This window comes from Lithobates pipiens, unplaced genomic scaffold, assembly GCF_037356315.1.
Source record: "Lithobates pipiens isolate NorthernLeopardFrog02 unplaced genomic scaffold, aLitPip1_a1.2 Scaffold_18, whole genome shotgun sequence".
In the NCBI taxonomy this organism is placed as follows: Eukaryota; Metazoa; Chordata; class Amphibia; order Anura; family Ranidae; genus Lithobates; species Lithobates pipiens.
The window spans coordinates 630,999,101-631,026,584 of record NW_027507758.1 but is presented as its reverse complement, the minus strand read 5'-3'; the positions used below and the strand labels follow the sequence as shown (position 1 = coordinate 631,026,584).

General features: G+C 44.2%; 3 protein-coding genes across 3 annotated transcripts in view; 2 read left to right on the top strand and 1 right to left on the bottom strand.

Annotated features, from left to right (window-relative positions):
• LOC143986879 (uncharacterized) overlaps positions 1-27,484 on the top strand; it is a 1,041,669-nt gene that overhangs the window by 409,289 nt on the left and 604,896 nt on the right. The window contains exons 6-8 of the mRNA XM_077485285.1: positions 463-684; positions 764-970; positions 1,059-1,280. Of these exons, the coding sequence (XP_077341411.1) occupies positions 463-684; positions 764-970; positions 1,059-1,280 (651 nt within the window). The remainder of the gene's footprint in view (positions 1-462; positions 685-763; positions 971-1,058; positions 1,281-27,484) is intronic.
• LOC143989741 (uncharacterized) lies at positions 1,410-4,944 on the top strand. The gene is made up of 2 exons (XM_077490013.1): positions 1,410-1,547; positions 3,010-4,944. Exons 1-2 carry the CDS (start codon positions 1,484-1,486, stop codon positions 4,167-4,169), a joined length of 1,224 nt encoding a protein of 407 aa, XP_077346139.1. The 5' UTR covers positions 1,410-1,483; the 3' UTR covers positions 4,170-4,944.
• The window catches only part of LOC143989665 (uncharacterized), a 31,099-nt gene continuing 24,210 nt past the window's right edge, over positions 20,596-27,484 (bottom strand). Inside the window, exon 8 of the mRNA XM_077489925.1 lies at positions 20,596-21,978. Coding sequence (XP_077346051.1) covers positions 20,900-21,978 — 1,079 coding nt within the window. The 3' untranslated portion in view covers positions 20,596-20,899. The remainder of the gene's footprint in view (positions 21,979-27,484) is intronic.

The following is a 27,484-nucleotide window of genomic DNA, read 5'->3' as shown; positions in this document are numbered from 1 at the left end:
GCTTACTTTCACACATTCCTGACAGATTTCTGTATGGTAAAGGTCAAAGTTCACTCTTCAGTTTCGTTCTATCTCTCCATGGAGGAGTGGGAGTAGAAGGACACAAGGATCTCTACAAGGACGTCATGATGGACAATCAGCCGCCCCTCACATCACCGGGTAAGAGGAGACTTTATTGTAAAGGAGAGAGCAGTATGGAGACTCCACCTAGATCCCCCATCATCTGATAAACACATAGAAACAATGTATTCAGTCAGTGTGTGTGTTTCCTACAGATGGATCCAGTAATGGGAACCCACCAGAGAGATGTCCCCGTCCTCTGTATTCCCGGGATTCCACACAGGAAGGTCACACCATCCCTCACCATCATCAGGTAGATGAGGAACAATCACTGATAGTATCATTAGGATCTGTACATTATCTGCATTGTTACCATTGATGTCATTTTTATTCTATATTCAGAGTGGAAACCTGAGAGATTCTAAAGTTGAGGTTAAAGAAGAGATAAAAGAGGAGGATGATGAGGATGGGGTGATGGAGGAGTCTCTAAAAGAACACAAAGATCTGTACCAGGACACCATGGTGGAGTCATCCAGCTACAGAAACCCACCAGAGAGATGTCCCCGTCCTCTGTATTCCTGGGATTCCACACAGGAAGATCACACCATCCCCCACCATCATCAGGTAGATGAGTGACAATTATTGGTAGTTCTGATTTATACACAGCATGTTTGTTACAATGAATGTTTTATTATATATTCAGAGTGGAAACCTCGGGGATGATAATATTGATGTTAAAGAAGAGTATAAAGAGGAGGATGAGGCGTATGGAGTGATGGAGGAGATTTCAGAAGGACACAAGGATATGATGGAGCCACCTAATACCAGAAACCCACCAGAGAGATGTCCCCGTCCTCTGTATTCCCGGGATTCCACACAGGAAGATCACACCATCCCCCACCATTATCAGGTAGGTGAGGAACAATCACTGATAGTATCATTAGGATCTGTACATCATCTGCATTGTTACCATTGATGTCATTTTATTATATATTCAGAGTGGAAACCTGAGAGAGTCTAAAATTGAAGTTAAAGAAGAGATAAAAGAGGAGGATGATGAGGATGGAGTGATGGAGGAGTCTCTAAAAGAACCCAAAGATCTGTACCAGGACACCATGATGGAGTCATCCAGCTACAGAAACTCACCAGAGAGATGTCCCCGTCCTCTGTATTCCCGGGATTCCACACAGGAAGATCACGCCATCCCTCACTGTTACAAGGTTGGTGGGATGGAGCCTCTAGAACATGGACTCCTAGAGATGATGTGTGGATTTTCTATGTGATGCCACAATAATAAATCTTATATTTTACAGATGATATTCTCTCTCTCATTTTCTTGATTTAGAGTGGAGATCCAATCGATATAGAATTTGAGGGTAAATCAGAAGAAGAAGAGAGGTATGTGAGGGATGATCAGCAGTCTATGGAGGAGGATGGAATAACGGGGACATTTATAGAGGAGGACACTCCTACAGAGATCAGCACAGGTGGGTCATTAACACTAAATACAGTATCTCACAAAAGTGAGTACACCCCTCACATTTTTGTAAATCTTTTCTTCTATCTTTTCATGTGACAACACTGAAGAAATGACACTTGTCTACAATGTAAAGTAGTGAGTGTACAGCTTGTATAACAGTGTAAATTTGCTGTCCCCTCAAAATAACTCAACACACAACAAAAGTGAGACTATAGACTGGAGGTGATAGAAGGCATTACTATTACATAAAGTAAAAGTTTACTAGTGTTGTGCATTATATATAAAATTATTATATCCATGAAAAAAGTCTCAGCTCTCAGTACTACTTTAATACTATTTAATATAATAAAAAAACAAATTCTAACCTCCATATACCTTCAGGAGTGACTCCCAGATAAAATCCCCATATATTCTACTTCTGGGTATATTTATTATATATATATATATATATATATATATATATATATATATATATATTATAAGATATATTACTTTTGATATTTCACAGTATAAATGAATCCCTTATAATAGTGATTATCTGCTGTTTTTGTAATATAAAGGATTTTCTTTAACCCCATCATAACAGATGATTCAAAAAAATCATGCTGCTGCTACTAAATGTCTTATGCTGGCCGTACACGGATTGATTTTTGGACGAGAATATTCACACATGTACGAAAATTATTTGTACATTTGATGAATGGACGAGTGTAGTTTGAAAATTCCACTTCCTTTTAACATTCAATTTTAAAATGAATGTAACTTCTGAGAAAAAAACACATACACGATGTGAAAATTTGTTCTATGGAGAAAAGTTTTCGGTTCTGCTCCTTCGAATTTTCCCATCACTGTAGTTGGAAATGAACACTGATTTGACCCACTAATGGTTAGAAAATTGGATGAATTTTTTTTGAAAGAAAAATGAGTTTGTGTACGGCCAGCATAAGTGACATCAGGTGCAGGGAGCTTGTACCCACCTACCTGTCTATGACAAGGGAGTCTGTCATCCATCATATTATATTACACTCCTGTCTGATCATCTGCAAAACAGCCTTTTACATCTTTATTTACATTTTAATAATGTTGATCTCTGATTCTGATATGTAGCAGATTCTCCCTCTAATAATACATCTATCCGTCTGTTATTCTCAGAGTGGATTAAATATCCAACTATATATCTGGATATTTATATTTACCGCTGTATATAGATATTCAAGAATATTAACTCAATTATACACCAACCTTTTTTTGAGGTTTTTATCCAATTAATCAAAACAATAATCGGCCAACTAATCAATTATGAAAATAATCATTAGTTGCCACCCTACAGAGGACCCATTTACTAGTTACCTTGAGGGGGGAATTGTAAGATCATCAGAGACAAAGCTGCCTGATGTGGGCGGAGTTCTGGTTTAGGGGAACCAATCAGCTCATGTCTAGTAATAATCTTTTTATTTCTATTTTAGTAGATGGACGGGAGATGAGGAAAACCTCAGAGGATTGTCTCACTTTGTCTCCAGACTGTAAAGTAGAAGATGAGGACATCACACAGTATAGTCCAGGAGAAAACCCGACTACCTCAAATGTCCATCCGGCACCACACAGTGTAGATGGACCATCGTATTCCTCTTATCCTGAGGAACCTCAGACTGTGAGGGACGGTGCCGTCCTTCCAACAGATAAGAGGTTTTCCTGTACTGAGTGCGGGAAGTGTTTCCATTCTAAATCCAAACTTAATGAACATCAGAGATCTCACACAGGAGAGAAGCCATTTTCCTGTCCTGAGTGCGGGAAATGTTTTTCACAGAAGTCTGATTTTTCCAGACATCAGAGATCTCACACAGGAGAGAAGCCATATTCCTGTCCTGAGTGTGGGAAATGTTTTTCACAAAAGTCCCATCTTTACACACATCAGAGATCTCACACAGGGGAGAAGCTGTATTCCTGTGCTGAGTGCGGGAAGTGTTTCCGTTTTAAATCCCATCTTAATGTTCATAAAAGATCTCACACAAGAGAGAAGCTGTATTCCTGCCCTGACTGCGGGAAAAGTTTTTCATGCAAGTCCAATCTTTCCCTACATCAGAGATTGCATAGAGGGGAGAAACGATATTCCTGTCCTGAGTGCGGGAATTGTTTCCACACTCAATACAGGCTTAATCTTCATAAAAGGTCTCACACATGTGAGAAGTCGTATTCTTGCCCTGAGTGCGGGAAAAGTTTTTCATGGAAGTCCAATCTTAGCGTGCATCAGAGAGTGCACACGGGGGAGAAGCCGTATTCCTGTGTGGAGTGTGGTAAATGTTTCTCTCGGGAAACCTCTCTTTCCAATCATATGCGGTATCACACGGGGGAAAAACCATATTCCTGTCCTGAGTGTGGGAAATGTTTTACAGAAAAGTCATATTTTCATATACATCAGAGATTGCATACGGGAGTAAAGCCATATTTCTGTTTTGAGTGTGGGAAAGGTTTTATTAAGAAGTCACATCTTACCAAACATGAGAAATTGCACACGGGTGTAGATCTACATTCATGTTCTGATTGGCGGAAATATAACCCACAGAAGTCCTCTGTTTACAGTCATCTGAAATTGGGCACGGAGGAGAACAAACTTTCCTGGTCTGACTGAGGGATTTGTTCCTCACAGAAGTCCAATCTTTACAGACATCAGAGATCTCACAAGGGGGAGAAGCCGTATTCCTGTCCTGAGTGAGGGAATTGTTCCTCACTGAAGTCCTGTCCTCCTGTACATCAGGGATCCCACACAACCCTCGAGGTGTATGCCCTTATACACCTCCATACGCTGCACATAGAGGACTGCTTTGCTGTTTGTAATTTGTGGTTGGACTACAGCTTCCAGTTTTCCTTTTGGGCTTATTTCCTGGGAATGGGACAAGGCAACCCTGGGTGCAAGTCATATACATGCTAATTCAGCTTGACACACACATGAAGGTGAGCTTGAAACATCCAGATAGCCATTGTTTGTTCCAATTAATGTCTCACATAGAAACAAAACCCCCCCTTGCCATAGAATCCGTCTAACTGATCTGGAAGTAATTAGCAGGACATCCTGTACTTGGTTGACATCTCGATAGTATTTAAAGTACTCTTCAGACATACTTATATTTTTCTAAATGGCAGGCATTTTGATCCTCGAACTTACACCTCACTAGATTGCTATATCATCAAGTTTGTTCACCCCTGATGAAGCTTCTGAATTATCAGCAACTGGAAACGGGTCGGGTGTGGGTGATATAGGACAAGCATTGTTTTAATCATATTTTGTTCTGTATATATGTTTATTTATTAATACACCAGGAAGACATTGTTTAGCCCATTTGTACTTCCTGGTAATATTATGTACATTGTGTAATTTATGAATAAAATTTGTATATTATTGTGTCCATTTGTGTCTGGAGTTGATGGTCATTTAAAATCCCACCCATTCAGGGGGAAGCCTTTTTTTTTTACTTATACACACGGTCGGTCATTCCAACAACCAAATCCGTCGGATTTTGTCCGATGGATTTTGTCCGAAACTGGTGTTGCATACACACGGCGGACAAGGTTGTCGCAAAATCCGATCATTCAGAATGTGATAACGTTATTTCGGTACGACGGGACTACGTTTAGGCTAATAGCCAATAGCTTTGGTCTAGGAATTTGATCTGAGCATGCGTGGCACTTTGTCCGATCGGAATTCTCTACAAACGATTGGACAAAGTCTGATCGGATCATGTTGTCGGAAAATTTTATAGCCCAGCTCTAAAACTTTGTCGGTCGGATATTCCGACGGAAACAGTCCGATGGAGCCCACACAAGGTCGGATTATCCGACAACACGGTCCTATCTGACATTTTCCATCGGAATGTCCGACCGTGTGTACAAGGGCTATTAGTGAGTGTGGGAAATGTCTTCTATATGAATGTTGCTGGACATCACAGCTCTCATGTGGGCAAGAAGCACACCCTGATATACACCTCAGATATACTCCATGGCTGATCTTCATCATGTAAGAAACAGTTGATAAGGAGATCAGAGATCACCAAAGACATGGATGAAGTGTTGTACCGTGTTGGCCATTGATAGAAGTAAAAAAATAAAAATGGAGTCATTACCTTTCATTGGCACATTTTGTGGTGTAAGTTTTACAAAGACTTAGGCCACGTACACACGGGCGGATTGTCTGCCCAACTAAGTTCGTCAGACAATCCGACAGACAGTCCGTCCAAATTTTGAATGAACAGACTTGACCACACACGATGAACAGACAGTCCGCTGAAAGCTTGCGCGATGACGTGTACAGCACGTACGACGGGACTAGAAAAACGACGTCCAATACACTGCAATGCAACCTTCGGCCGTGTAAATCCTTTCTGAGCATGCGCCATACTTAGTCCGTCCAACTTGCCTACACACGAGCGGACTGTCCGCTGAAACCAAGTTTGGACGGACAAAATTACGGAAATTCTGTAAGACTTTGTTCGTCAGACAGTCCGCTGAAAAAGTCCGCTGAAGCCCACACACGAGCGGATTGTCCGCTGAAACGACTAAGTTGGACAGACAATCCGCCCGTGTGTACGCGGCCTTAGATGTTTATTAATATATATATATATATATATATAAACCTTCTATGTTTGACTTTATTGGTATAAAAAGGACGAACACAAAAATGAAATAAAATATAAATCTTTATTACAAATATTAAAATGTCCAACAGGATTGGTGATGTGACCCAGTGCACAACCAGCTCCATGTATGCGTTCCTTGATGAGCCATTCGAGGTTGAATACTGCTGTGTAAGATCTGACAAGTTGTTTCTCTGGAAGCCCAGATCTAGAAAACAAGGCGGCAACATTATTCAGCAGGTGCTGGATTGGACCAGTATAGAGGGGGGTGGAGAAATGGTGGTACAGGAGACAGACGCAGGTAGCTGGGTGACGGATACAAGGAGGTGTAGAGGGAAGAGCACTAGGGAGGCCAGTCCTGAGTTGTTACACTCCAACAAATGTGCCAAGTTGTGTGATGTTGGGGATATCAGCTCAGGGGCATTGCTGGGTGGCATCCGTACTGGCTGCTCGCCTCCCTCCCCTCGCTGCCAGTACGGAATGACTGCTCCAGTAAGAACGGGGGCAAGGTTAGACAGGTACTGGTAGTGGGGAACTCGGTTATTGGAAGGACAGAGAGGGCAATCTGTCACACAGACTGGTTACCAAACTGTATGTTCTTTACCGGGTGCTCAGGTTTGGCACATCACGGATCGGGTGGACAGATTATTGAGCGGGGCTAGGGAGGACCCAGCTGTCATGGTACACGTTGGTACCAATGACAAAGTAAGTGGAAGATGGAAAGTCCTAAAAAATTTCAGGGACTTAGGGAATAGATTGAAGAGAAGGAAGTCCAAGGTGGTTTTCTCAGAAATACTACCTGTGCCTCGCCACACAAGAGATGCAGCAAGAGCTTAGGGAACTTAACAAGTGGCTGAGGAGCTGGTGTAGGAAGGAGGAGTTCGGGTTCCTGGAGAACTGGGCTGACTTTTCAGTTAGTTTTTGACTCTTTAGTAGGGACGGGCTGCACCTCAATGGGGGGGGGGAGGGTGCAGCCATGCTGGAAAAAAAGATGTCTGAGAAGTTGGAGTGGCTTTTAAACTAGGTGTTGGGTGGGGGGTTTAGAAGAAGAGAGCCAGCTTTGAGTGTAGGACAGAGGGTAATAGTGGAGGCACGAGGGATATTATACCCATAACATCTAATCCCATGGTGAATGAGTGGGCAGATCAAAATTGCAGCCTCAGCACACCTAAGGAGATAATAATATGCACCCGTACAAAACGAAGGGGCATGTTCACAATTGGCAGGAGCCCAGCTAACAAAATTGAGGATCTAGAGCTGCTGTTACACAAGGAGTATGTGGATTTTATGGGAATAACAGAAACTTGGCTTGTCAGCTCACATGACTGGTTGGTAAATATCCAGGGGTATTCCTTGTATCGGAGGGACAGGGAAGTTGGAAATGGAGGAGGGGTGTGCCTATATATCAAATAACGATTTACACGCGAAGGAGAGATATTACATCAGGGAAGGGGGAGGTGGAATACGTGTGGGTGGAACTTCAAAGGCAAGAAGCTAGTGGGGCTATGTTACAGGCCCCCAACCTGAAGGAAGAGGACAAGTTGGATCTCCTTTCACAGTTAGAAAGGAAATATGGAAAGAAAGAAAGAATCGAAAGAAAGAGAAGGAAGGAAAGAAAGGGGTGGAGAAGGAAGGAAAGAGAAAAAAGGAAAGATGGAAGGAAAGAAAGGAAAGATGGAAGGAAAGAGAGAGAAAAAGAAAGGATGGAAAGATGGAAGGAAAGAAAAAAAAGAAAGAAAGGAAAGATGGAAGGAAAGCAGGACAGAGAACACTGCCAAGGAGAGTGGGTGGGGCAGACACAGGAGGAGAGGGTGGGAAGAGGAGGAGCAGAAGCTATCTCTCCTGTCCGGGAGGGGGGAGATCTGTCAGAGCTGACGCTGCTGAGCGGCTCTCCGTCTACAGTGATGGACGAACATCCGATGGGACGTTTCGCGAACTGCGAACGCGCCCAAAAGTTTGCAGCGAACCTTAAAAACCTCCAGGTTATATTTTCAGCCACAAAATACTTACTAGCTGTGCACACATAGTCCCACAACATGGACACTGACATAACAAAAGTATTAAGTGAATCTGGAATCGACAGCGACAAGAATTCTTTTTTATCTGTGAAATTTTGACAATTCAGGAGCGCATGAAGGCCATGGAGGAGAGGCAAGGTCAGGGCAGGCTATGAAGGGGGTGCAGGAGATGATCAGTGCCACAGTCAGGGCAGCGCAGTCCTGTGCCAGTGTCCCAACCTGTGCTTGAGCCCCTCCCTCTGCCCGGCCCTTACCCCCACCTATGCAGGGCTCCACTGCGGTGGTACGGAGATGCCAGTCCAGTGCTGATCCTCAGCCATGGTGCTGGCACTGCCTGCTGATTGGCTTCTCTGCTGCTATCTCCCTCACTGTCTGAAACCAGCACCGTGATTAGGGATGAGCTTCGTGTTCGAGTCGAATTTATGTTCGACTCTAACATCGGCTGTTCGCACGTTCGGCGAATACCGAACGTTATGGGCCGTTCGCACCAAATTCGCGTGGCGCTCACGGCCCACAATGCACTGCGCCATCGCAGTGCATTGCTGGCTCATGATTGGCCAAGCATGCACTGTGACCCCGCATGCTTGGCCAATCACAGCGCCGGCAGCGAGGAGAGCCATGATTGGCCACAGGCAGGATGCCTGTGGCCAATCATAGCTCAGGCTGTGTAGTACACGCCCCACACTATAAAAGGCTGCCAGCGCGGCGGCCTTGTGTAGTGTGTTGGCGTCTGTAGGAGTTAGTGGGTGTTCTCTGTGTACCTTCAACACAGTATACACCATTCGTTATTGGCTGATTTTGCGTTCTTGCTCTTCTGTAATTGAGCTGTTAGCAATCTGCAGGAGTTTGTGGGTGTTGTCTGCCTGCCCTGACCGCAGTATACACCATTATATCCACCTATATAGCTAGCTATATTGCTCTTCTGTAATAAAGCTTGCAGTCAGTTGTAGGAGATTGTGCGTGTTGTCTGCGTGCCCTGACCGCACTATATACCATTATATCCACCTACTGTATATAGCTAGCTATATTGCTCTTCTGTAATAGAGCTTGCAGTCAGTTGTAGGAGATTGTGCGTGTTGTCTGCATGCCCTGACCGCACTATACACCATTATATCCACCTATATAGCTAGCTATATTGCTCTTCTGTAATAGAGCTTGCAGTCAGTTGTAGGAGATTGTGCATGTTGTCTGTGTGCCCTGACCGCACTATACACCGTTATAGCCACCTATATAGCTAGCTATATTGCTCTTCTGTAATAGAGCTTGCAGTCAGTTGTAGGAGATTGTGCGTGTTGTCTGCGTGCCCTGACCGTAGTATACACCGTTATATCCACCTATATAGCTAGCTATATTGCTCTTCTGTAATAGAGCTTGCAGTCAGTTGTAGGAGATTGTGCATGTTGTCTGTGTGCCCTGACCGCACTATACACCGTTATAGCCACCTATATAGCTAGCTATATTGCTCTTCTGTAATAGAGCTTGCAGTCAGTTGTAGGAGATTGTGCGTGTTGTCTGCGTGCCCTGACCGTAGTATACACCGTTATATCCACCTATATAGCTAGCTATATTGCTCTTCTGTAATAGAGCTTGCAGTCAGTTGTAGGAGATTGTGCATGTTGTCTGTGTGCCCTGACCGCACTATACACCGTTATATTCACCTATATAGCTAGCTATATTGCTCTTCTGTAATAGAGCTTGCAGTCAGTTGTAGGAGATTGTGCGTGTTGTCTGCGTGCCCTGACCGTAGTATACACCGTTATATCCACCTATATAGCTAGCTATATTGCTCTTCTGTAATAGAGCTTGCAGTCAGTTGTAGGAGATTGTGCATGTTGTCTGCGTGCCCTGACCGCACTATACACCATTATATCCACCTATATAGCTAGCTATATTGCTCTTCTGTAATAGAGCTTGCAGTCAGTTGTAGGAGATTGTGCATGTTGTCTGCGTACCCTGACTGCACTATACACCATTATATCCACCTATATAGCTAGCTATATTGCTCTTCTGTAATAGAGCTTGCAGTCAGTTGTAGGAGATTGTGCATGTTGTCTGCGTGCCCTGACCGCACTATACACCATTATATCCACCTATATAGCTAACTATATTGCTCTTCTGTAATAGAGCTTGCAGTCAGTTGTAGGAGATTGTGCATGTTGTCTGCGTGCCCTGACCGCACTATACACCGTTATATCCACCTATATAGCTAGCTATATTGCTCTTCTGTAATAGAGCTTGCAGTCAGTTATAGGAGATTGTGCATGTTGTCTGCGTGCCCTGACTGCACTATACACCGTTATATCCACCTATATAGCTAGCTATATTGCTCTTCTGTAATAGAGCTTGCAGTCAGTTGTAGGAGATTGTGCATGTTGTCTGCGTGCCCTGACCGCACTATACACCGTTATATCCACCTATATAGCTAGCTATATTGCTCTTATGTAATAGAGCTTGCAGTCAGTTGTAGGAGATTGTGCATGTTGTCTGCGTGCCCTGACCGCACTATACACCATTATATCCACCTATATAGCTAACTATATTGCTCTTCTGTAATAGAGATTGCAGTCAGTTGTAGGAGATTGTGTGTGTTGTCTGCGTGTCCTGACCGCACTATACACCATTATATCCACCTATATAGCTAGCTATATTGCTCTTCTGTAATAGAGCTTGCAGTCAATTGTAGGAGATTGTGCGTGTTGTCTGTGTGCCCTGACCACACTATACACCATTATATCCACCTATATAGCTCTTCTCTAATTGAGCCATCTGCAGGAGTTAGTGGTGTTGTGTGCCTCCAGCACTATATACACTACCCAATTGCTGGTTTTCCCATCTCCCTTCAGGCCATTACCATGTCTGGAAGGCCAACAAGGAGAGGCAGACAGGCGCGAGCCGATAAAAGAGGGCAAGCAGGCTCTGTGTCTAGAGACAACAGTGCTGGTCGTGGACGCGGTGCATCGTCATCATCGGCACGTGGCCATGGGACACGCTTGTCGTCCTTTTCGGCAGCTGGACGTGTTGAGCCGCATCATGCCGAAGACTTGGTAGAGTGGGTGACCAAGCCCTCTTCATCCTCCTCATCCTCTCTCACCCAGGCTCAGGGTACAAGCAAAGCAGCTGCCAACGCATCGTCTTCCCTTGTCTCAATGTCATCATCAGTGACTCCTTCCCTAGACCCACCACGTCCTCCAGATGAGTACCCTGAACTCTTTGAGCACAGTGTTGGGTACATGCTCCAGGAGGATGCCCAGTGTTTTGTAGGCTCTGATGATGATACTCAGCTGGAGCTGGAGGAAGGCAGTAGCGTGAGCGCAGAGAGAGGGGATGCTCAAGAAGGACAGCAATCTGGCAGTCATGTTCCACAAGCTGCAGCATACTGCCAGGTTTGCTCCAGCGATGAAGAGGGAGGGGATGATGAGGGCACTGACTCCACGTGGGTGCCTGGTAGGAGGGAGGAGGAGGAGGCACATGTCCAACGAGGCAGGATGCCCTCCGGGGGCCAGCTTAGGGGCAGCATACTGACTGAATCACACCGCAGTGCTCCACCTGTGCAGGGCGCTGCCTCTGCACGTTATTCTAAAAGTTCTTTGGTGTGGGCCTTTTTTGAGACGAGTGCATCAGATCGCACCGCTGCTATTTGCAACATATGTCTCAAGCGTATCTCGCGTGGCCAAAACATCAGCCGCTTGGGCACCACATGCTTGACCAGACATATGTTGACCTGACATGCAGCTCGTTGGCAAGCGTACCTCATAGACCCACACCAAAGAACAAAGCGGACCTCTCCTTGCTTCTCATAAGCTGGGATCTCCAACCCCACTAGACCTTCAATCCTCTCTGAAACCTGCTCTGAGAGGAATGAAGGTGTAGAATTAGGTGTGTCACAGCCAAGTGCTTGCGGGCACTCTGCTAGCAGTACACCCACGTCCGATTATAGCAGGCAAATTTCCCTGCCCAGCTGCTGGACCGTCGAAAGAAGTTCACTCCCAGCCATCCACATGCCCACCTCTCTCCTCCACCCCCTCCTCTTCTTCTTCCTCCATGGCCTCTTCCAGTGCTCTATCCTCAGAACCAGCGGTGCTCCGTAGGCGTTCAAGGGGCTACGCAAGTACGCAGGCAAAACAATGCCATGCCGTGCTTGCGCTGGTTTGTTTGGGGGACAGGAGCCACACTGGGGCAGATATTTTGTCAGCTCTGCAGGGGCAGGCCGAGAGTTGTTTGACGCCACGCCAGCTTAAGCCAGGAATGGTGGTTTGCGACAATGGCACCAACCTCCTCTCCGCTCTCCGACAGGGACAACTGACCCATGTGCCCTGTGTGGCTCACGTCCTTAACCTGGTGGTGCAGTGGTTCTTGGGCAGGTACCCTGAAGCTGATGTAACCGAATAATTTTTTTTGAAATATCAAATCCCTTTTAAGACTGCCTATGCTGATGCTGAGTGACTGTCCTGTTATGTTGATTGTCTATCCTCTTCCTCCTCGGCTGATATGTTGGAAGAACATTTTTGGTGTACCTGCTTATCTGTGTATGATCTAACATGCCCTTGGACTACTGCTCCTGTTTCAACCTTCTTCACTTGATTACTCTGACCCTGGCCTGTTTACTGGACTTGTCTTTGCCTGCTGCTTCTGTACTGTTTTGCCTGGTTGTTACTGATCTTGGCCTGTCTCCTGGACTTGCTCTATCTGATGATTTGGTCCCTATCTGTATGGAGAGCTGCAAGAACTGGCAGGAGAGAGCCTGAGGAGCTGATTGGTGCAGAGAGGAGGTTCAATTGTGGTGAGAGAGCGTTGCCTATGTTGTAAATTTATTAAGAAATAATACACTTTGCTCCCAAAAGAACACTTCTCCTTCCATCATAATTAGGTGACTAATTTATACGACCCATTGAAAAGCTGGGATGCAAGAAACAAGAACCCCGTGTTGAAACATGATGTGTACTTATCTTTGTTGGTTAGATTAAGACCAAACCTGCATAGGGAATGACTAAGTATTTATCACATGGAAATAATCCTTAACTAGAAAAAACCATTGTGCTCAAGTAAAGACTGTTTGGACAATATACAACCATGAAGACAAAATTAAATAGCTGACACCTTGTCTAACACAACCTCTTGTGTGAATTTTTTAGGGACTTGTGGACACAGCTAAGCTATCTAAACATTTATTGGACTGCTCAAAGCCCATCTCAACACATGGTGTTAGAGAGATGCGAATGGATATGCAAGTCAGACATACTTTAAAAGTACCTGTATGGTGATATAAGTCATTCAAATTATATGTGATATTTGTAGGTCACAAAAGAGATAATTATAATTTTAGTATCTGATGATATAAGAAATTTATTATAATAAGAAAATATATATGAAAGTGTGATTATAAGTAGAAGTGTTTTAGCAATGAATTAGTATTATGAAAAACATATAATCATGATTATAACTGTATAAGAATTTAACCTATGTTTAGATAAACAAATATTGATTGGATACCCGAATTATACATGTATCCATATAGATAATAATTGTATGTGATATATATATATATATATATATATATATATATATATATATAACCCGTGTCCTTTCTAAATAGACTAGATTTAACGTTGATATACATATTTTATGTTGATTTTGACTAGATATACATATATACGTATAACCATTTTATGTAATAATTATGTTAAGCATATTTTCTATTATGTCGATTACTGATATCCCTGAATACTGGATCTATATATATATATATATATATATATATATATATATATTCTTTTCACTAAGATACAAATAATATATGAACTTAAAGGAGATAAACTCCAGACACATGTGAGACACCTGGTGTTTGAATGCTATTACCTTAAAATCATTAGGCTCCATGGAAAGGTTAATGATTACGTTTTGCCTGCCAATGAGGAGGGAACACATACTTTTTAGGCAGAATTTAGTATAATGTTATGATCTTATTGTTTAAGAGGATATTTAAGAAGGAAGAAAGAGGACATATAGAGGAGGCTCAGGGACCCACCCTGAGAAGGGACCCTGGGAGATACACACATTCCCAGACAGACGGACACCCATACACCATGCATGAATACATATTTTAACATTCATGAAGATCCCTGAACCCTGATTTTTTTTTGGAACTCGGAGGTAGCAAGAAGTAAATCCTCTTTAAGAATATCCATGTTGAAAGCCACGGCAGCCATCTTAAAAATCCTGGTAACCAACAATCCGGACTAGTAACCATTTTGGAATGGGTAAATATGTCATGTTGATTAGATCTTGTACATTCTCTCAAATATTGATGCATTGAATATTCTACTATTGATAATCGTTCTCCCGAATCAATAACTGCCTTTTAGATTTTTTTTTCTCTAAAATTCAATTTTTCATTAAATATTTCTTTTTGCATAGTTGCCAATTTTATTGACAAAGAAACGTCTAATTTATTTCACATTGTTAACCATTTACTTACCTGCAGTACAGTAACAGTTGAATGTGTGAAATACGGACATTCTGTTTAATTGTCAATTATCTTAAGGTTATTGATTCTACCGAGAAGTTATCATGGTGATATTACGTCCAAGGTACTACACTCCCATTTTGTGGGTCTTTCCATTAATTGTCGAAATGTTCATGTATTGCAATCTGTATTTAAATTTCATGTAAATATTTGTTTTTTGTCAACCAATAAATGTAATTATTTTGTATGATCACTTGTCTCTGTGAATAAGTTTCATATGTATAGACTGTGTCATATAGATTGATTTTGAATTTTAAAAATATCCTTGCTAAAAATTACTTAAATACTGTGCGGGAAACTGTCCTTAAAAAGCACAACACCTAGAAGACACCCAGATTCTCTCCTATCACTCTGCTACCCAGCCAACTTATTCCCGTGTTATTGTCTGCACTCTGAAAACCACAAGAGCTGTTCACCTGTCCTTCACTCCAGGACAGGATCCCCAGAAATACCCAATGTACCCATCTCAGGTTAGGATGCCCAGCAATCCCCACTGTACGCAACTTAGGACAGGATCTCCAGAAATCCCCACTGTACCCATCTCAGAACAGGATCCACAGAAATTCCCACTGTACCCATCTTAGGATCCCCAGAAATTCCCACTGTACCCATCTTAGGATCCCCAGAAATTCCCACTGTACCCATCTTAGGATCCCTAGAAATTCCCACTGTACTCATCTCAGGACAGGATCCCCAGAAATTCCCACTGTACCCATCTCAGGACAGGATCCCCAGAAATTCCCACTGTACCCATCTCAGGACAGGATCCACAGAAATTCCCACTGTACCCATCTCATGATCCCCAGAAATTCCCACTGTACCCATCTCATGATCCCCAGAAATTCCCACTGTACCCATCTCAGGATCCCCAGAAATTCCCACTGTACCCATCTCAGGACAGGATCCTCAGAAATCCCCAATGTACCTATCTCAGGACAGGATCCACAGAAATTCCCACTGTACCCATCTCAGGATCCCCAGAAATTCCCACTGTACCCATTTCAGGATCCCCAGAAATTCCCACTGTTCCCATCTCAGGACAAGATCCCCAGAAATCCCCACTATACCCATCTCAGGACAGGATCCTCAGAAATCCCCACTGTACCCAACTTAGGACAGGATCCACAGAATCCCCACTGTACCCATCTCAGGATAGGATCCCCAGAAATCCCCACTGTACCCATCTCAGGACAGGATCCCCAGAAATCCCCACTGTACCCATCTCAGGACAGGATCCCCAGAAATCCCCACTGTACCCATCTCCGGTCAGGATCATCAGAAATACCCACTGTACCCATCTCAGGACAGGATCCCCAGAAATCCCCACTGTACCCAACTTAGGACAGGGTCCACAGAAATTCCCACTGTACCCATCTCAGGACAGGATCCCCAGAAATCCCCACTGTACCCATCTCAGGACAGGATCCCCAGAAATCCCCACTGTACCCATCTCAGGACAGGATCCCCAGAAATCCCCACTGTACCCAACTTAGGACAGGGTCCACAGAAATTCCCACTGTACCCATCTCAGGATCCACAGAAATTCCCATTGTACTCATCTCAGGACAGGATCCCCAGAATTCCCACTGTTCCCATCTCAGGACAAGATCCCCAGAAATCCCCACTATACCCATCTCAGGACAGGATCCTCAGAAATCCCCACTGTACCCAACTTAGGACAGGATCCACAGAATCCCCACTGTACCCATCTCAGGATAGGATCCCCAGAAATCCCCACTGTACCCATCTCAGGACAGGATCCCCAGAAATCCCCACTGTACCCATCTCAGGACAGGATCCCCAGAAATCCCCACTGTACCCAACTTAGGACAGGATCCACAGAATCCCCACTGTACCCATCTCAGGATAGGATCCCCAGAAATCCCCACTGTACCCATCTCAGGACAGGATCCCCAGAAATCCCCACTGTACCCATCTCAGGACAGGATCCCCAGAAATCCCCACTGTACCCATCTCCGGTCAGGATCATCAGAAATACCCACTGTACCCATCTCAGGACAGGATCCCCAGAAATCCCCACTGTACCCAACTTAGGACAGGGTCCACAGAAATTCCCACTGTACCCATCTCAGGACAGGATCCCCAGAAATCCCCACTGTACCCATCTCAGGACAGGATCCCCAGAAATCCCCACTGTACCCATCTCAGGACAGGATCCCCAGAAATCCCCACTGTACCCAACTTAGGACAGGGTCCACAGAAATTCCCACTGTACCCATCTCAGGATCCACAGAAATTCCCACTGTACTCATCTCAGGACAGGATCCCCAGAATTCCCCACTGTACCCATCTCAGGACAAGATCCCCAGAATTCCCCACTGTAGCCATCTCAGGACTGGATTCCCAGAAATCCCCACTGTACCCAACTTAGGACAGGATCCCCAGAAATCCCCACTACCCATCTCAGGTCAGGATCCCCAGAATTCCCCCCCTTTACTCATTTCAGGACAGGATCCCCAGAAATTCCCACTGTATCCAGCTAAGGTCAGGATCCCCAGAAATCCCCCCTGTACCCATCTTAGGCTCCTTCCTTCCAGTCACAGTGCTTGTCAGAGGACATGTGGCAGGTAGTGAGGTTTTATATTGTCCCATAACCGCCTGCTTTAACCCTACAATGGCACGCTACTGCATTGCAATTGCATGCATGTGGCATCGCCCCAGTGCATGATTTTGACAAGAGCCCCATTCACCAGTTTAGAGTTGAAGGGCAGAAAAAATGTGGCTCAGCCACCCATTTTTACCACCCTATCAAAAAGCCCATCTAAAAGGAGACCTATCCCACGAGCAGTTATACCTATTTACAGTGCCAGGCGTTTGTTCTCTATAGGTTTACATACTTACAGACCTCAAAGTTAGTATTGAACAGAATCAAGTTTGGTCCTCCACAACGTTTCTCAACTCCAGTCCTCAAGTACCTCCAACAGGTCTTGTTTTCAGGATTTGATGAAACGGCTGTGGTAAATACTAAGGCAGTGAAACTGATCAAATCACCCGTGCAAAACCATGGGAAGCCTGAAAACAGGACCTGTTGAGGGGTACTTGAGGACTGAAGTTGAGAAACATTGCTCCACAGCAATCCCAGATTTTCATGTGGCCTTTTAAGAAATTGAATTGGTCAACCCTTCTCTAAACATTAGAGCTCCCCTAGCTTCAGCCTGGTTATTACATTTCTAGGAGGACTATTCATTTAGCTGCTACATATACGTCCCTTCCCCATTTGGCCTCTGTAAGGTTGTACCCCTTTCTGGGGCAGACCATGTTTTACTATTTGCCACATCGCTCTTTTAACTGGCAATTGCGCAGTCATGCAACACCGTACCCAAATGAAATTGATATATTTTTTTCACATACATAGAGCTTTCTTTAGGTGGTTTTTCCTCACCCCTGGGTTTTTATTTTTGGCTCTATAAATGAAGGAAAACTGGAAGATTTGAAAAAAAAAAAAAGAATTGTTAATCTTTCTTTAGGAAATTTGGCCAAAATGTATTCTGCTGCATTTCTTTGGTAAAAATATCCCAAGTCAGTGTATATTATTTAGTCTGTAGGAAAGTTATACAAAGAGTCCGTAAAACTATGGGATATATCTTAACCACTTAACCCCCGGAAGATTTGGCGGCCCAACGACCAGGCCATTTTTTGCGATATGGCACTGCAACGCTTTAACTGACAAGGGCACGGTCGTGGAACGCTGTACCTAAACAAAATTTACGTCCTTTTTTTCCCACAAATAGAGCTTTCTTTTGGTGGCATTTGATCACCTCTTCGGTTTTTATTTTTTGCGCTATAAAAAAAAAAAAAAAAAAAAAAAAAAGAAAGAGGGACAATTTTGAAAAAAAAAAAAAAAAACAGTATTCTTTTACTTTCTGCTATAATAAATATCCCAAATTGAAAAAAAAAATGATAATAATTTCCCTCAGTTTAGGCCCACGAGTATTCTTCTACATATATCTGGTATAAAAAAAAAAAAAAAAATCAAAATAAGCATATATTGATTGGTTTGCGCAAAAGTTATAACATCTACAAAATATGGACTAGATATATGGCAGCTTTTTTTTTTTTTTTTTTTTTACTAGTAATGGCGGTGATCTGCGTTTTTTATCGGGACTGCGATATTGCGGCAGACAAATTGGACACTTTTGACACCACTGACAATTATAAAGCGATCAGTGCTATAAAACTGCACTGATTACTGTATAAATGTCATTGGCAAAGGAGGGGTTAACACTAGGGGGCGATCAAGGGGTTCACTGTGTTCCCTATTGTGTGTTCTAACTGTAGGGACCGACCAAGGGAAGAGAGAGATCGGTGTTCATACTTGGCATGCACACACGATCTGTCTCCTTCTCACCCTGAGAGAACCAGGATCTGTATGTGGTTCTCGCACTGTCACGAGCGATCGCGGGTGCCCGGCGGTCTTTTCGCACGCATCGGCTCGAGCGTGGCGCCGCGAGTGTGCACCTCCGTTGGCGCGCGCGTGCCCCGAGTGGTGAAAAGGCGAACCGACTTACAGTTAAGTCGTTTCGCCCAGGGGAGCCAACCTGCCGCTGTACAATTGTGGCGGCTGGCCGGGTAGTGGATAAAATTGATTGCACCCGATGTACTGATCTAATTTCTTGAAGCCCTTAAAATGCTAGGACAGTACAAATACCCTCAAAATGACCCCTTATTAGAAAGAAGACAGGCTGAGGTATTTAGTAAGAGGCATGGAGAGTTTTTGGAAGCTATAATTTTTTGGAAAAAAACTTTTTTTTTCCACAATTTTTTTGCACACTGTCACCAGTACAGCGTCATATGACTGGTGTGGGGTGATCAGGGTGTCACCAGTGCAGTACAACGTCATCATATGACTGGTGTGGGGTGATCAGGGTGTCACCAGTGCAGTACAGTGTCATCATATGACTGGTGTGAGGTGATCAGGGTGTCACCAGTGCAGTATAGTGTCATCATATGACTGGTGTGAGGTGATCAGGGGGTCACCAGTGCAGTACAGCATCATCATATGATTGGTGTGGGGTGATCAGGGTGTCACCAGTGCAGTACAGTGTCATCATATGACTGGTGTGAGGTGATCAGGGTGTCACCAGTGCAGTATAGTGTCATCATATGACTGGTGTGAGGTGATCAGAGTGTCACCAGTGCAGTACAGTGTCATATGACTGGTGTGGGGTGATCAGGGTGTCACCAGTACAGTACAGTGTCATATGACTGGTGTGAGGTGATCAGGGTGTCACCAGTACAGTACCATCATATGACTGGTGTGATCAGGGTGTCACCAGTACCGTACAATCATATGACTGGTGTGAGGTGATCAGGGAGTCACCAGTACAGTGTCATCATATGGTGTGAGGTGATCAGTGACACTGACTGGTGACAGTATGTAAAAAAAAATAAAGTAAGATTTTTTTCAAACTTTCTTCTTTAATCATTTTTTCACATCCTGTCAAAGTAATTCAGGGTCACCATAGTATACTAGAGTTGATTAGGATTTTTTTTTTTTTACACTGTTATTTCTTACTGGTGATGATCACTGTACTGTTCTTACTGTTGTGATGCTGTGATTGGCTACAGCTACATGGTAGAGTATCACATACCCTGTGATAGCTGTGGGACAATGACAGTGTCACAACAGGAAGCAAGCTGTCATGAATGAATGCCACTCATGAAAGTTTGCTTACATAAGAGAATGTGATCACTATGACTGGTCACATGATAACCTGGATGCTCACAGCGGCCGGGTACTGAGCACCATGGGTCACAGTTCTTCACAGCATGGAAAAATGCTTGTCACCTTTATCCAATAAATTGTTTAAAAAACAGACCTCTAAGTGTTTTTGAAATCTTCCACCACAAAATGTACTCAGCCAATGAAAGGTAATGACTTCATTTTTATTTTTCTACTTCTATCAAATGGCCAACACGGTACAACACTTCATCCATGTCTTTGGTGATCTCTGATCTCCTTATCAACTGTTTCTTACATGATGAAGATCAGCCATGGAGTATATCTGAGGTGTATATCAGGGTGTGCTTCTTCCCCACATGAGAACTGTGATGTCCAGCAACATTTATATAGAAGACATTTCCCACACTCAAGGCACTAATACACCTCAAGGGTTGTGTGGGATCCCTGATGTACAGGAAGACAGGACTTCAGTGACGAACAATTCCCTCACTCAGAACTGGAAAGTGGCTTCTCCCCCGTGTGTATCTTCTGATGTCTTTGAAGATGGGACTTCAGTGAAAAACATTTCCCACACTCAGGACAGGAATACGGCTTCTCGCCTGTGTGAGATCTCTGATGTCTGTTAAGATTGCCCTTCAGTGAAAAAGATTTCCCGCACTCAGGACAGGAATACGACTTCTCCCCCTTGTGCAAAATCTGATGTGTGTTAAGACTGGACTTCTTTGTAAAGCATTTCCCGCACTCAGAACAGGAATATGGCTTCTCCCCTGTGTGAGATCTCTGATGTTTTTTAAGAGCGGACATCAGTGGAAAACATTTCCCACACTCAGGACAGGAAAATGGTTTCTCTCCCGTGTGCAACTTCTGATGTGAAGAAAGGCTGGACTTAGTTGAAAAAGATTTCTCACACTCAGGACAGGAATATGGCTTCTCCCCTGTGTGGGATCTCCGATGTGTGACAAGATCAGATTTTATTAAAAAACATTTCTTGCACTCAGAACACGGGTACGGCTTCTCACCTGTGTGCAATCTCTGATGTCTGTCAAGATGAGACTTCAATGAAAAACATTTGCCACACTCAGGACAAGAAAATGGCTTCTCCCCCGTGTGAACCCGCTGGTGTCGGTCAAGTTCTGATTTTTGGACAAAGCATTTGCTGCATTCCGGACAGGAATATGGCTTTTCCCCCGTGTGAGATCTTTCATGAACATTAAGATTGTATTTAGAATGGAAACATTTCCCGCACTCAGTACAGGAAAATGGCTTTTCTCCTGTGTGAGATCTCAAATGTGTTAAAAGATGGCACTTCTTTGAAAAAGACTTCCCGCACTCAGTACAGGGAAACCTCTTCTCTGTTGGAAGGACGGCCCCGTCCCTCACAGTCTGAGATTCCTCAGGATTAGAGGAATACGATGGTCCATCTACACTGTGTGGTGCCGGATGGACATTTGAGGTAGTCGGGTTTTCTCCTGGACTATACTGTGTGATGTCCTCATCTTCTACTTTACAGTCTGGAGACAAAGTGAGACAATCCTCTGAGGTTTTCCTCATCTCCCGTCCATCTACTAAAATAGAAATACAAAGATTATTACTAGACATGAGCTGATTGGTTCCCCTAAATTACAACGCCACCCAAATCAAGCAACTTTGTCTCTGAGGATATTACAATTCCTCAACCTCAAAAACGATTAAATGGGTCCTCTGAATCTCCTACCAGTTAATTTCTTTATTCTCGGACCTTAGTCAGAGAGTGAGGAAACAACGAGAACTGTCTTTTATAGGAGTGACAGTGATGAGGGGATTATAGGACGAGTGTCCCCTCCCCCTCTATCACTCATTGCCATCTTCCCAACACAAGAAGTCCTGCACTTCCTTATTTAGTCCATGATTTAGTCATGAATAACAGCGGGGCTGAGCCCCACCAGAGGTCAGAGAGTGAGGATGGGGGGAGAACAACCAAGATGAAGACTGGACTGATCCTGAAGACCCTCATCATTGGGTTATTGACTCCTCCCTCATTATCACTTTCTGTTTAAGGTTCCAAAGTTTGAGGATGTTATCCCATTATTATCAACATATAAAAGTCTGTGCTCCAATCACATCATCAGATAGAAAATGTCCAGCTGGTAGAAAATGGGTGCAAAATAAGTAAGGCCAATTTAACCAATTAAGCCCCGGGCCAATTGTCCAATTGCCAATTGTCCAGAAAGGCATGCTTGTAGACTTCTGTGCTTTTTCACAGGCTAATTCATAAATAACAGCTCTGCTACTAGCAAGACTTACAGGCACTTGTGCAACTCTGCATTGTTGCGGCTTCTGTTTGCACTACCAGGGGCCCCGAGTCAGAGGAACAAGAGAGGCGTTCCTCATCATATCAAGCTCTGCTACCAGGTACATGATAGAGAGTGAGGAAACAATGAGAACCATCTTTTATAGGAGTGATAGAGAGCTTATCTACTCCTCCCTCATTATCACTTTCTGTTTAAGGTTCCAAAGTTTGAGGATGTTATCACATTATTATCAACATGTAAAAATCTGTGCTCCAATCAAATCATCAGATATAAAATGTACAGCTGGTAGTAAATGGGTGAAAAAGAGACAAGGCCTAGGTAATGTACAACTTATTATGTAGGATACAACAGTTAGGATTTTATAGTATTAGAATAATGTAATGTACAAAAATAGGATTTTTGTACTCACCGTAAAATCCTTTTCTCTGTAATTCACCGACCGACACAGCTCCTCTCTGTAACTAAATGCAAAAAAGGAGGGGAATTTTGGGACTTTAAATGAAGCACAAGTATGTGCCTCCATCCCGGTAATCGGTACGTAATAGAGGGAGTTTGGGACTTAAATGAAGCACTAGGATAATGGAGGTAGGTTTTAACCAAATTGAAAAAAATATATATAATTTTTTATTGATTGTTCAGTAACAGATCATAAAAAATAATAAAGATCGAATTCATAAAGTATATAGGCATAAGTACAGTAGAAGCATGATATATAGTATTCACATATAGCAGCACATAGTAGTAATAAATAAAATAATTGGGTAATATGGCATGGTAGTGCCTATGACAGCAAAACCGACATCAGCAAGTACATCCACATAATACATATGCATCCACTAGATGTAAAACAAAAATAAATTTAGTATATAGTTAAAAAAGTTAATTCATAATAAAATAAATATAGTTCCATATAAAGTATAACTGGGACATCATTTCAAAAGCTCAACGCGTTTCGTGGGTGTCTCCCCACTCATCAGGAGCTGATGCGACCAAAAAATTCCTATGGAATAGAATAAAGAATAATATAATATACTAACCATATAAATAAAAAAACTACTATGTGCTGCTATATGTGAATACTATATATCATGCTTCTACTGTACTTACGCCTATATACTTTATGAATTTGTTATGAATTTACTTTTTTAACTACATACTAAATTTATTTTTGTTTTACATCTAGTGGATGCATATGTATTATGTGGATGTACTTGCTGATGTCGGTTTTGCTGTCATAGGCACTACCATGCCATATTACCCAATTATTTTATTTATTACTACTATGTGCTGCTATATGTGAATACTATATATCATGCTTCTACTGTACTTATGCCTATATACTTTATGAATTCGATCTTTATTATTTTTTATGATCTGTTACTGAACAATCAATAAAAAAATTATATATATTTTTTTCAATTTGGTTAAAACCTACCTCCATTATCCTAGTGCTTCATTTTAAAGTCCCAAACTCCCTCTATTACGTACTCTGTAACTAAATGGGTGGTCAGCCTTATCACTGGAGATACTAGGCAAGTTGTAATACAACACTTCAGAACTTTTAGTTCCGCCCATGGGGCGGTCCCTAGGCTACAACCCCACAGCCTGCTCAGGCAGAACTCAGTACGTCAACAAGCAGTATAACGTAAAGAGAAAAAGGAGGGGCGGGTGCTGTGTCGGTTGGTGAATTACAGAGAAAAGGATTTTACGGTGAGTACAAAAATCCTATTTTCTCTTATATTCACCGACCGGCACAGCTCCTCTCTGTAACAAAATGGGACGTCCCCATACAGTGCCAAACAAGGGGTGGGAAAACAGAATAAAAACTTCATCCACCATGGCAAGTGGGAACTAGTGAAACTAAACCCACAAACAAACAGTGTGTGGAAAAACACCACCACAAAAACAGGCATTCTCCTCAACAGGAGTGATCCCCAAGACCGCAACCATTTGCAGAAGTAATGCAACAGTGCATTAACATAACAGTAATGCTTTTTGTTCGAAAAACCTGGAAAAAATATCGATTGCATATGGAATTGCAACTACACGGCCGCCTGCAAAACTTTGCGGCCAAAACAGGCATCAGCCGATGCACTGAGGTCTACCTTGTAGAACTTGGTAAACGTATGGACAGACAACCAAGTCGCTGCCTTACACACCTGAGCGACCGACGCCTGGTGTCGGAAGGCCCAAGACATTCCGATTGCCCTTGTAGAGTGGGCTGTGACCGGAAAGGGAGGCACCTGCCCCTTCAAGGTGTAGGCTTGTACTACAATCTGTCTGATGAACCTGGAAATGGTGGCCGACGAGACCACCATACCCTTCTTTGGGCCAGCCACCGAAACAAAATAGTGAGTCTGACTTCCGAAAGGGAGCCGTGGCAGACAAATACACCTTCGGAGCCCTAACCACATCGAGAGCGTGAAGGGCCACCTCTTTGGGGTGCTTCGGCTTAGGACACAACAATGGTAATACAATGTCCTCATTGATATGAAAAGCCGAGACCACCTTCAGTAGAAAGGACAGTTGCGGAAGAAACACCACCTTATCCCTGTGGATGACCAGGTAAGGCGACTTGCAAGACAAGGCTGCCAATTCCGAAAACCCTCCTGGCCGATGTGATGGCCACTAGAAAGACCATTTTCTGGGAAAGAGTCATCAGGGGAATCTCACTGATATTTTCAAACGGCGGTTTTTGAAGCGCCGACAACACCAGGTTCAAATCCCATGGGGGCAACGGTGGGCGCACCGGAGGGACAACATGTCATACCCCCTGAACGAACGTTGAAAAAAAAGACAGCCAAGTTGAGATTTGCCCCTTGATGGTGCTCAATGCCAATCTCTGGTCTACTCCTTGCTGGAGAAACAGCAGGATCCTTGCTATGGAAAAGGAACGCGGATGCCACCCTTTCTCCTCACACATGGAGATGTAGGCCTTCCAGGTACGATGGTACATCTTCCGAGAAGAAGATTTCTGTGCCCTCAACATAGTTGGAATCACGAGTCCGACAGACCCCGGTTCCTCAACACCTGGCTCTCAATAGCCATGCCAGCGATGGTAAAGCAGGATTCTCGCAACGGCAGTCGCCAGGGAGCGTCTGCCACCAGACGCACCAGGTCTGCGTACCAGGGCCACCGAGGCCAATCTGGGGCAACCCGGATTACTGGAATCCCCTTGGCTTCCACTCTGCGAAGCAGACGTGGCAACAGTTTCAGTGGAGGAAAGGCGTACTGATCCCACGGAGCCACCAGCGCGTCTGACGCGTCTGCCCACGGGTCTCTGGACCTGGACACGAAATTTGGCACCTTCCGATTGAGACGGGAGGCCAATAGATCCAGATCTGGTGTGCCCCACTTCAGGCACAGCAGCCTGAATATCCCCGGATGCAATGCCCATTCTCCTGGGTCCAACATCTGCCGGCTCAGATAGTCCGCCTGCCAATTTTCCACCCCCGGGATGTAAATGGCCGACAGGGCCAGTACATGTCGCTCTGCCCACCGAAGTATGTGAGCGACCTCCTGAGCAGCGGCTGAGCTTCTTGCTCCCCCTTGGTGATTTATGTACGCCACAGCCGTGGCGTTCTCCAACTGTGTCCTGATCGGACTCCTTTGAAGACACATCGACCATGCATGGAGGCACAGCCTGATCGCTCTCAATTCGAGCAGAGGCTACCATGAGTCCCAGTACTCGCATGCAAAACTGGAGCAACGACCACTTGCGGTGCATCAGCAGTTTTACCGCGGACCTGAGAGTCTGCAATTTGTCTGAAGGGAGAAAAAAAACTCTCGCTTCCCTGGAGTCCAACAGTAAACTTAGGTACTCCAGACGCTGGGTCGGCACAATCACCGACTTCTTTAGGTTCAACAGCCACCCAAATTCTTGCAGGGTCTGCATGGTGTTCGCCACATCCTCCTCTAATTCTGAGGCGGAAGATGCTCTCAGGAGGAAATCGTCTAGGTAGCCCACGATTGCGATCCCACGTTGTCTCAGCAACGCCAATACTGGAGCCAATACCTTGGTAAAGACTCAGGGGGCTGATGCCAGACCAAAGGGAAGAGCCACAAATTGGTAATGGGCTTCCTTGACTGCAAAACGCAGAAACTTTTGATGCCGAAGCCATATGGGTATGTGCAGGTACGCATCCAGGATGTCCAAGGATGCCAGGGAGTCCCCTTGATGGAGTGCAGTGACTACTGAGCGAACTGATTCCATTCTGAACCTCTGCACTTTTACAAAGTGATTGAGGGCTTTTAAGTCCAAGATTGGACGTACCCCTTCCTTCCTGGGAACCACAAACAGATTTGAGTAGAATCCCTGGAAGCGTTCAGATTCCGTAACTGGTACAATCACACCTCGATTCAGGAAGTCCCTTACCGCCCCCAACAGGGCCTCCCGGAGAATCGGGGACACGGGCCTTGCACTAGTTGGTCCGCTAGTTCCATGCAGACAGGGGAGGCCTGTTGCTCTCCCAATTCACGGTGCAAAACTTTTTCCCACTCAGTCAGTGTCTGCGACACCAGTGCGGATGCCAGTACAGGTCACACGGCTGACCCCACAACTGCAAACAAGAAACGAGCCCCCGCCTCGGCCTTCCTATCCGTGGGATCCTTGAATGCAGGAGTCCCCTCAACCGGGATCGTGGTGACTTTATTTAACCTGGATTCTAGGGGGTCCACGACCGGAGGAGCCGACCATTTCTTGAGAAGGCTCTCCTGAAAGGGGTAACGCACCGCCATGTATTTGGGGACCAAAAAGGTCCGTTGCGGGCGACCCCATTCC

Coding starts and splice junctions, on each gene's coding strand:
- LOC143989741 (XM_077490013.1), top strand. CDS start 1,484: ATGGAGGAGGATGGAATAACGGGGACATTTATAGAGGAGGACACTCCT. Junction 1,548..3,009: donor TCCTACAGAGATCAGCACAG/GTGGGTCATTAA, acceptor CTATTTTAGTAG/ATGGACGGGAGATGAGGAAA.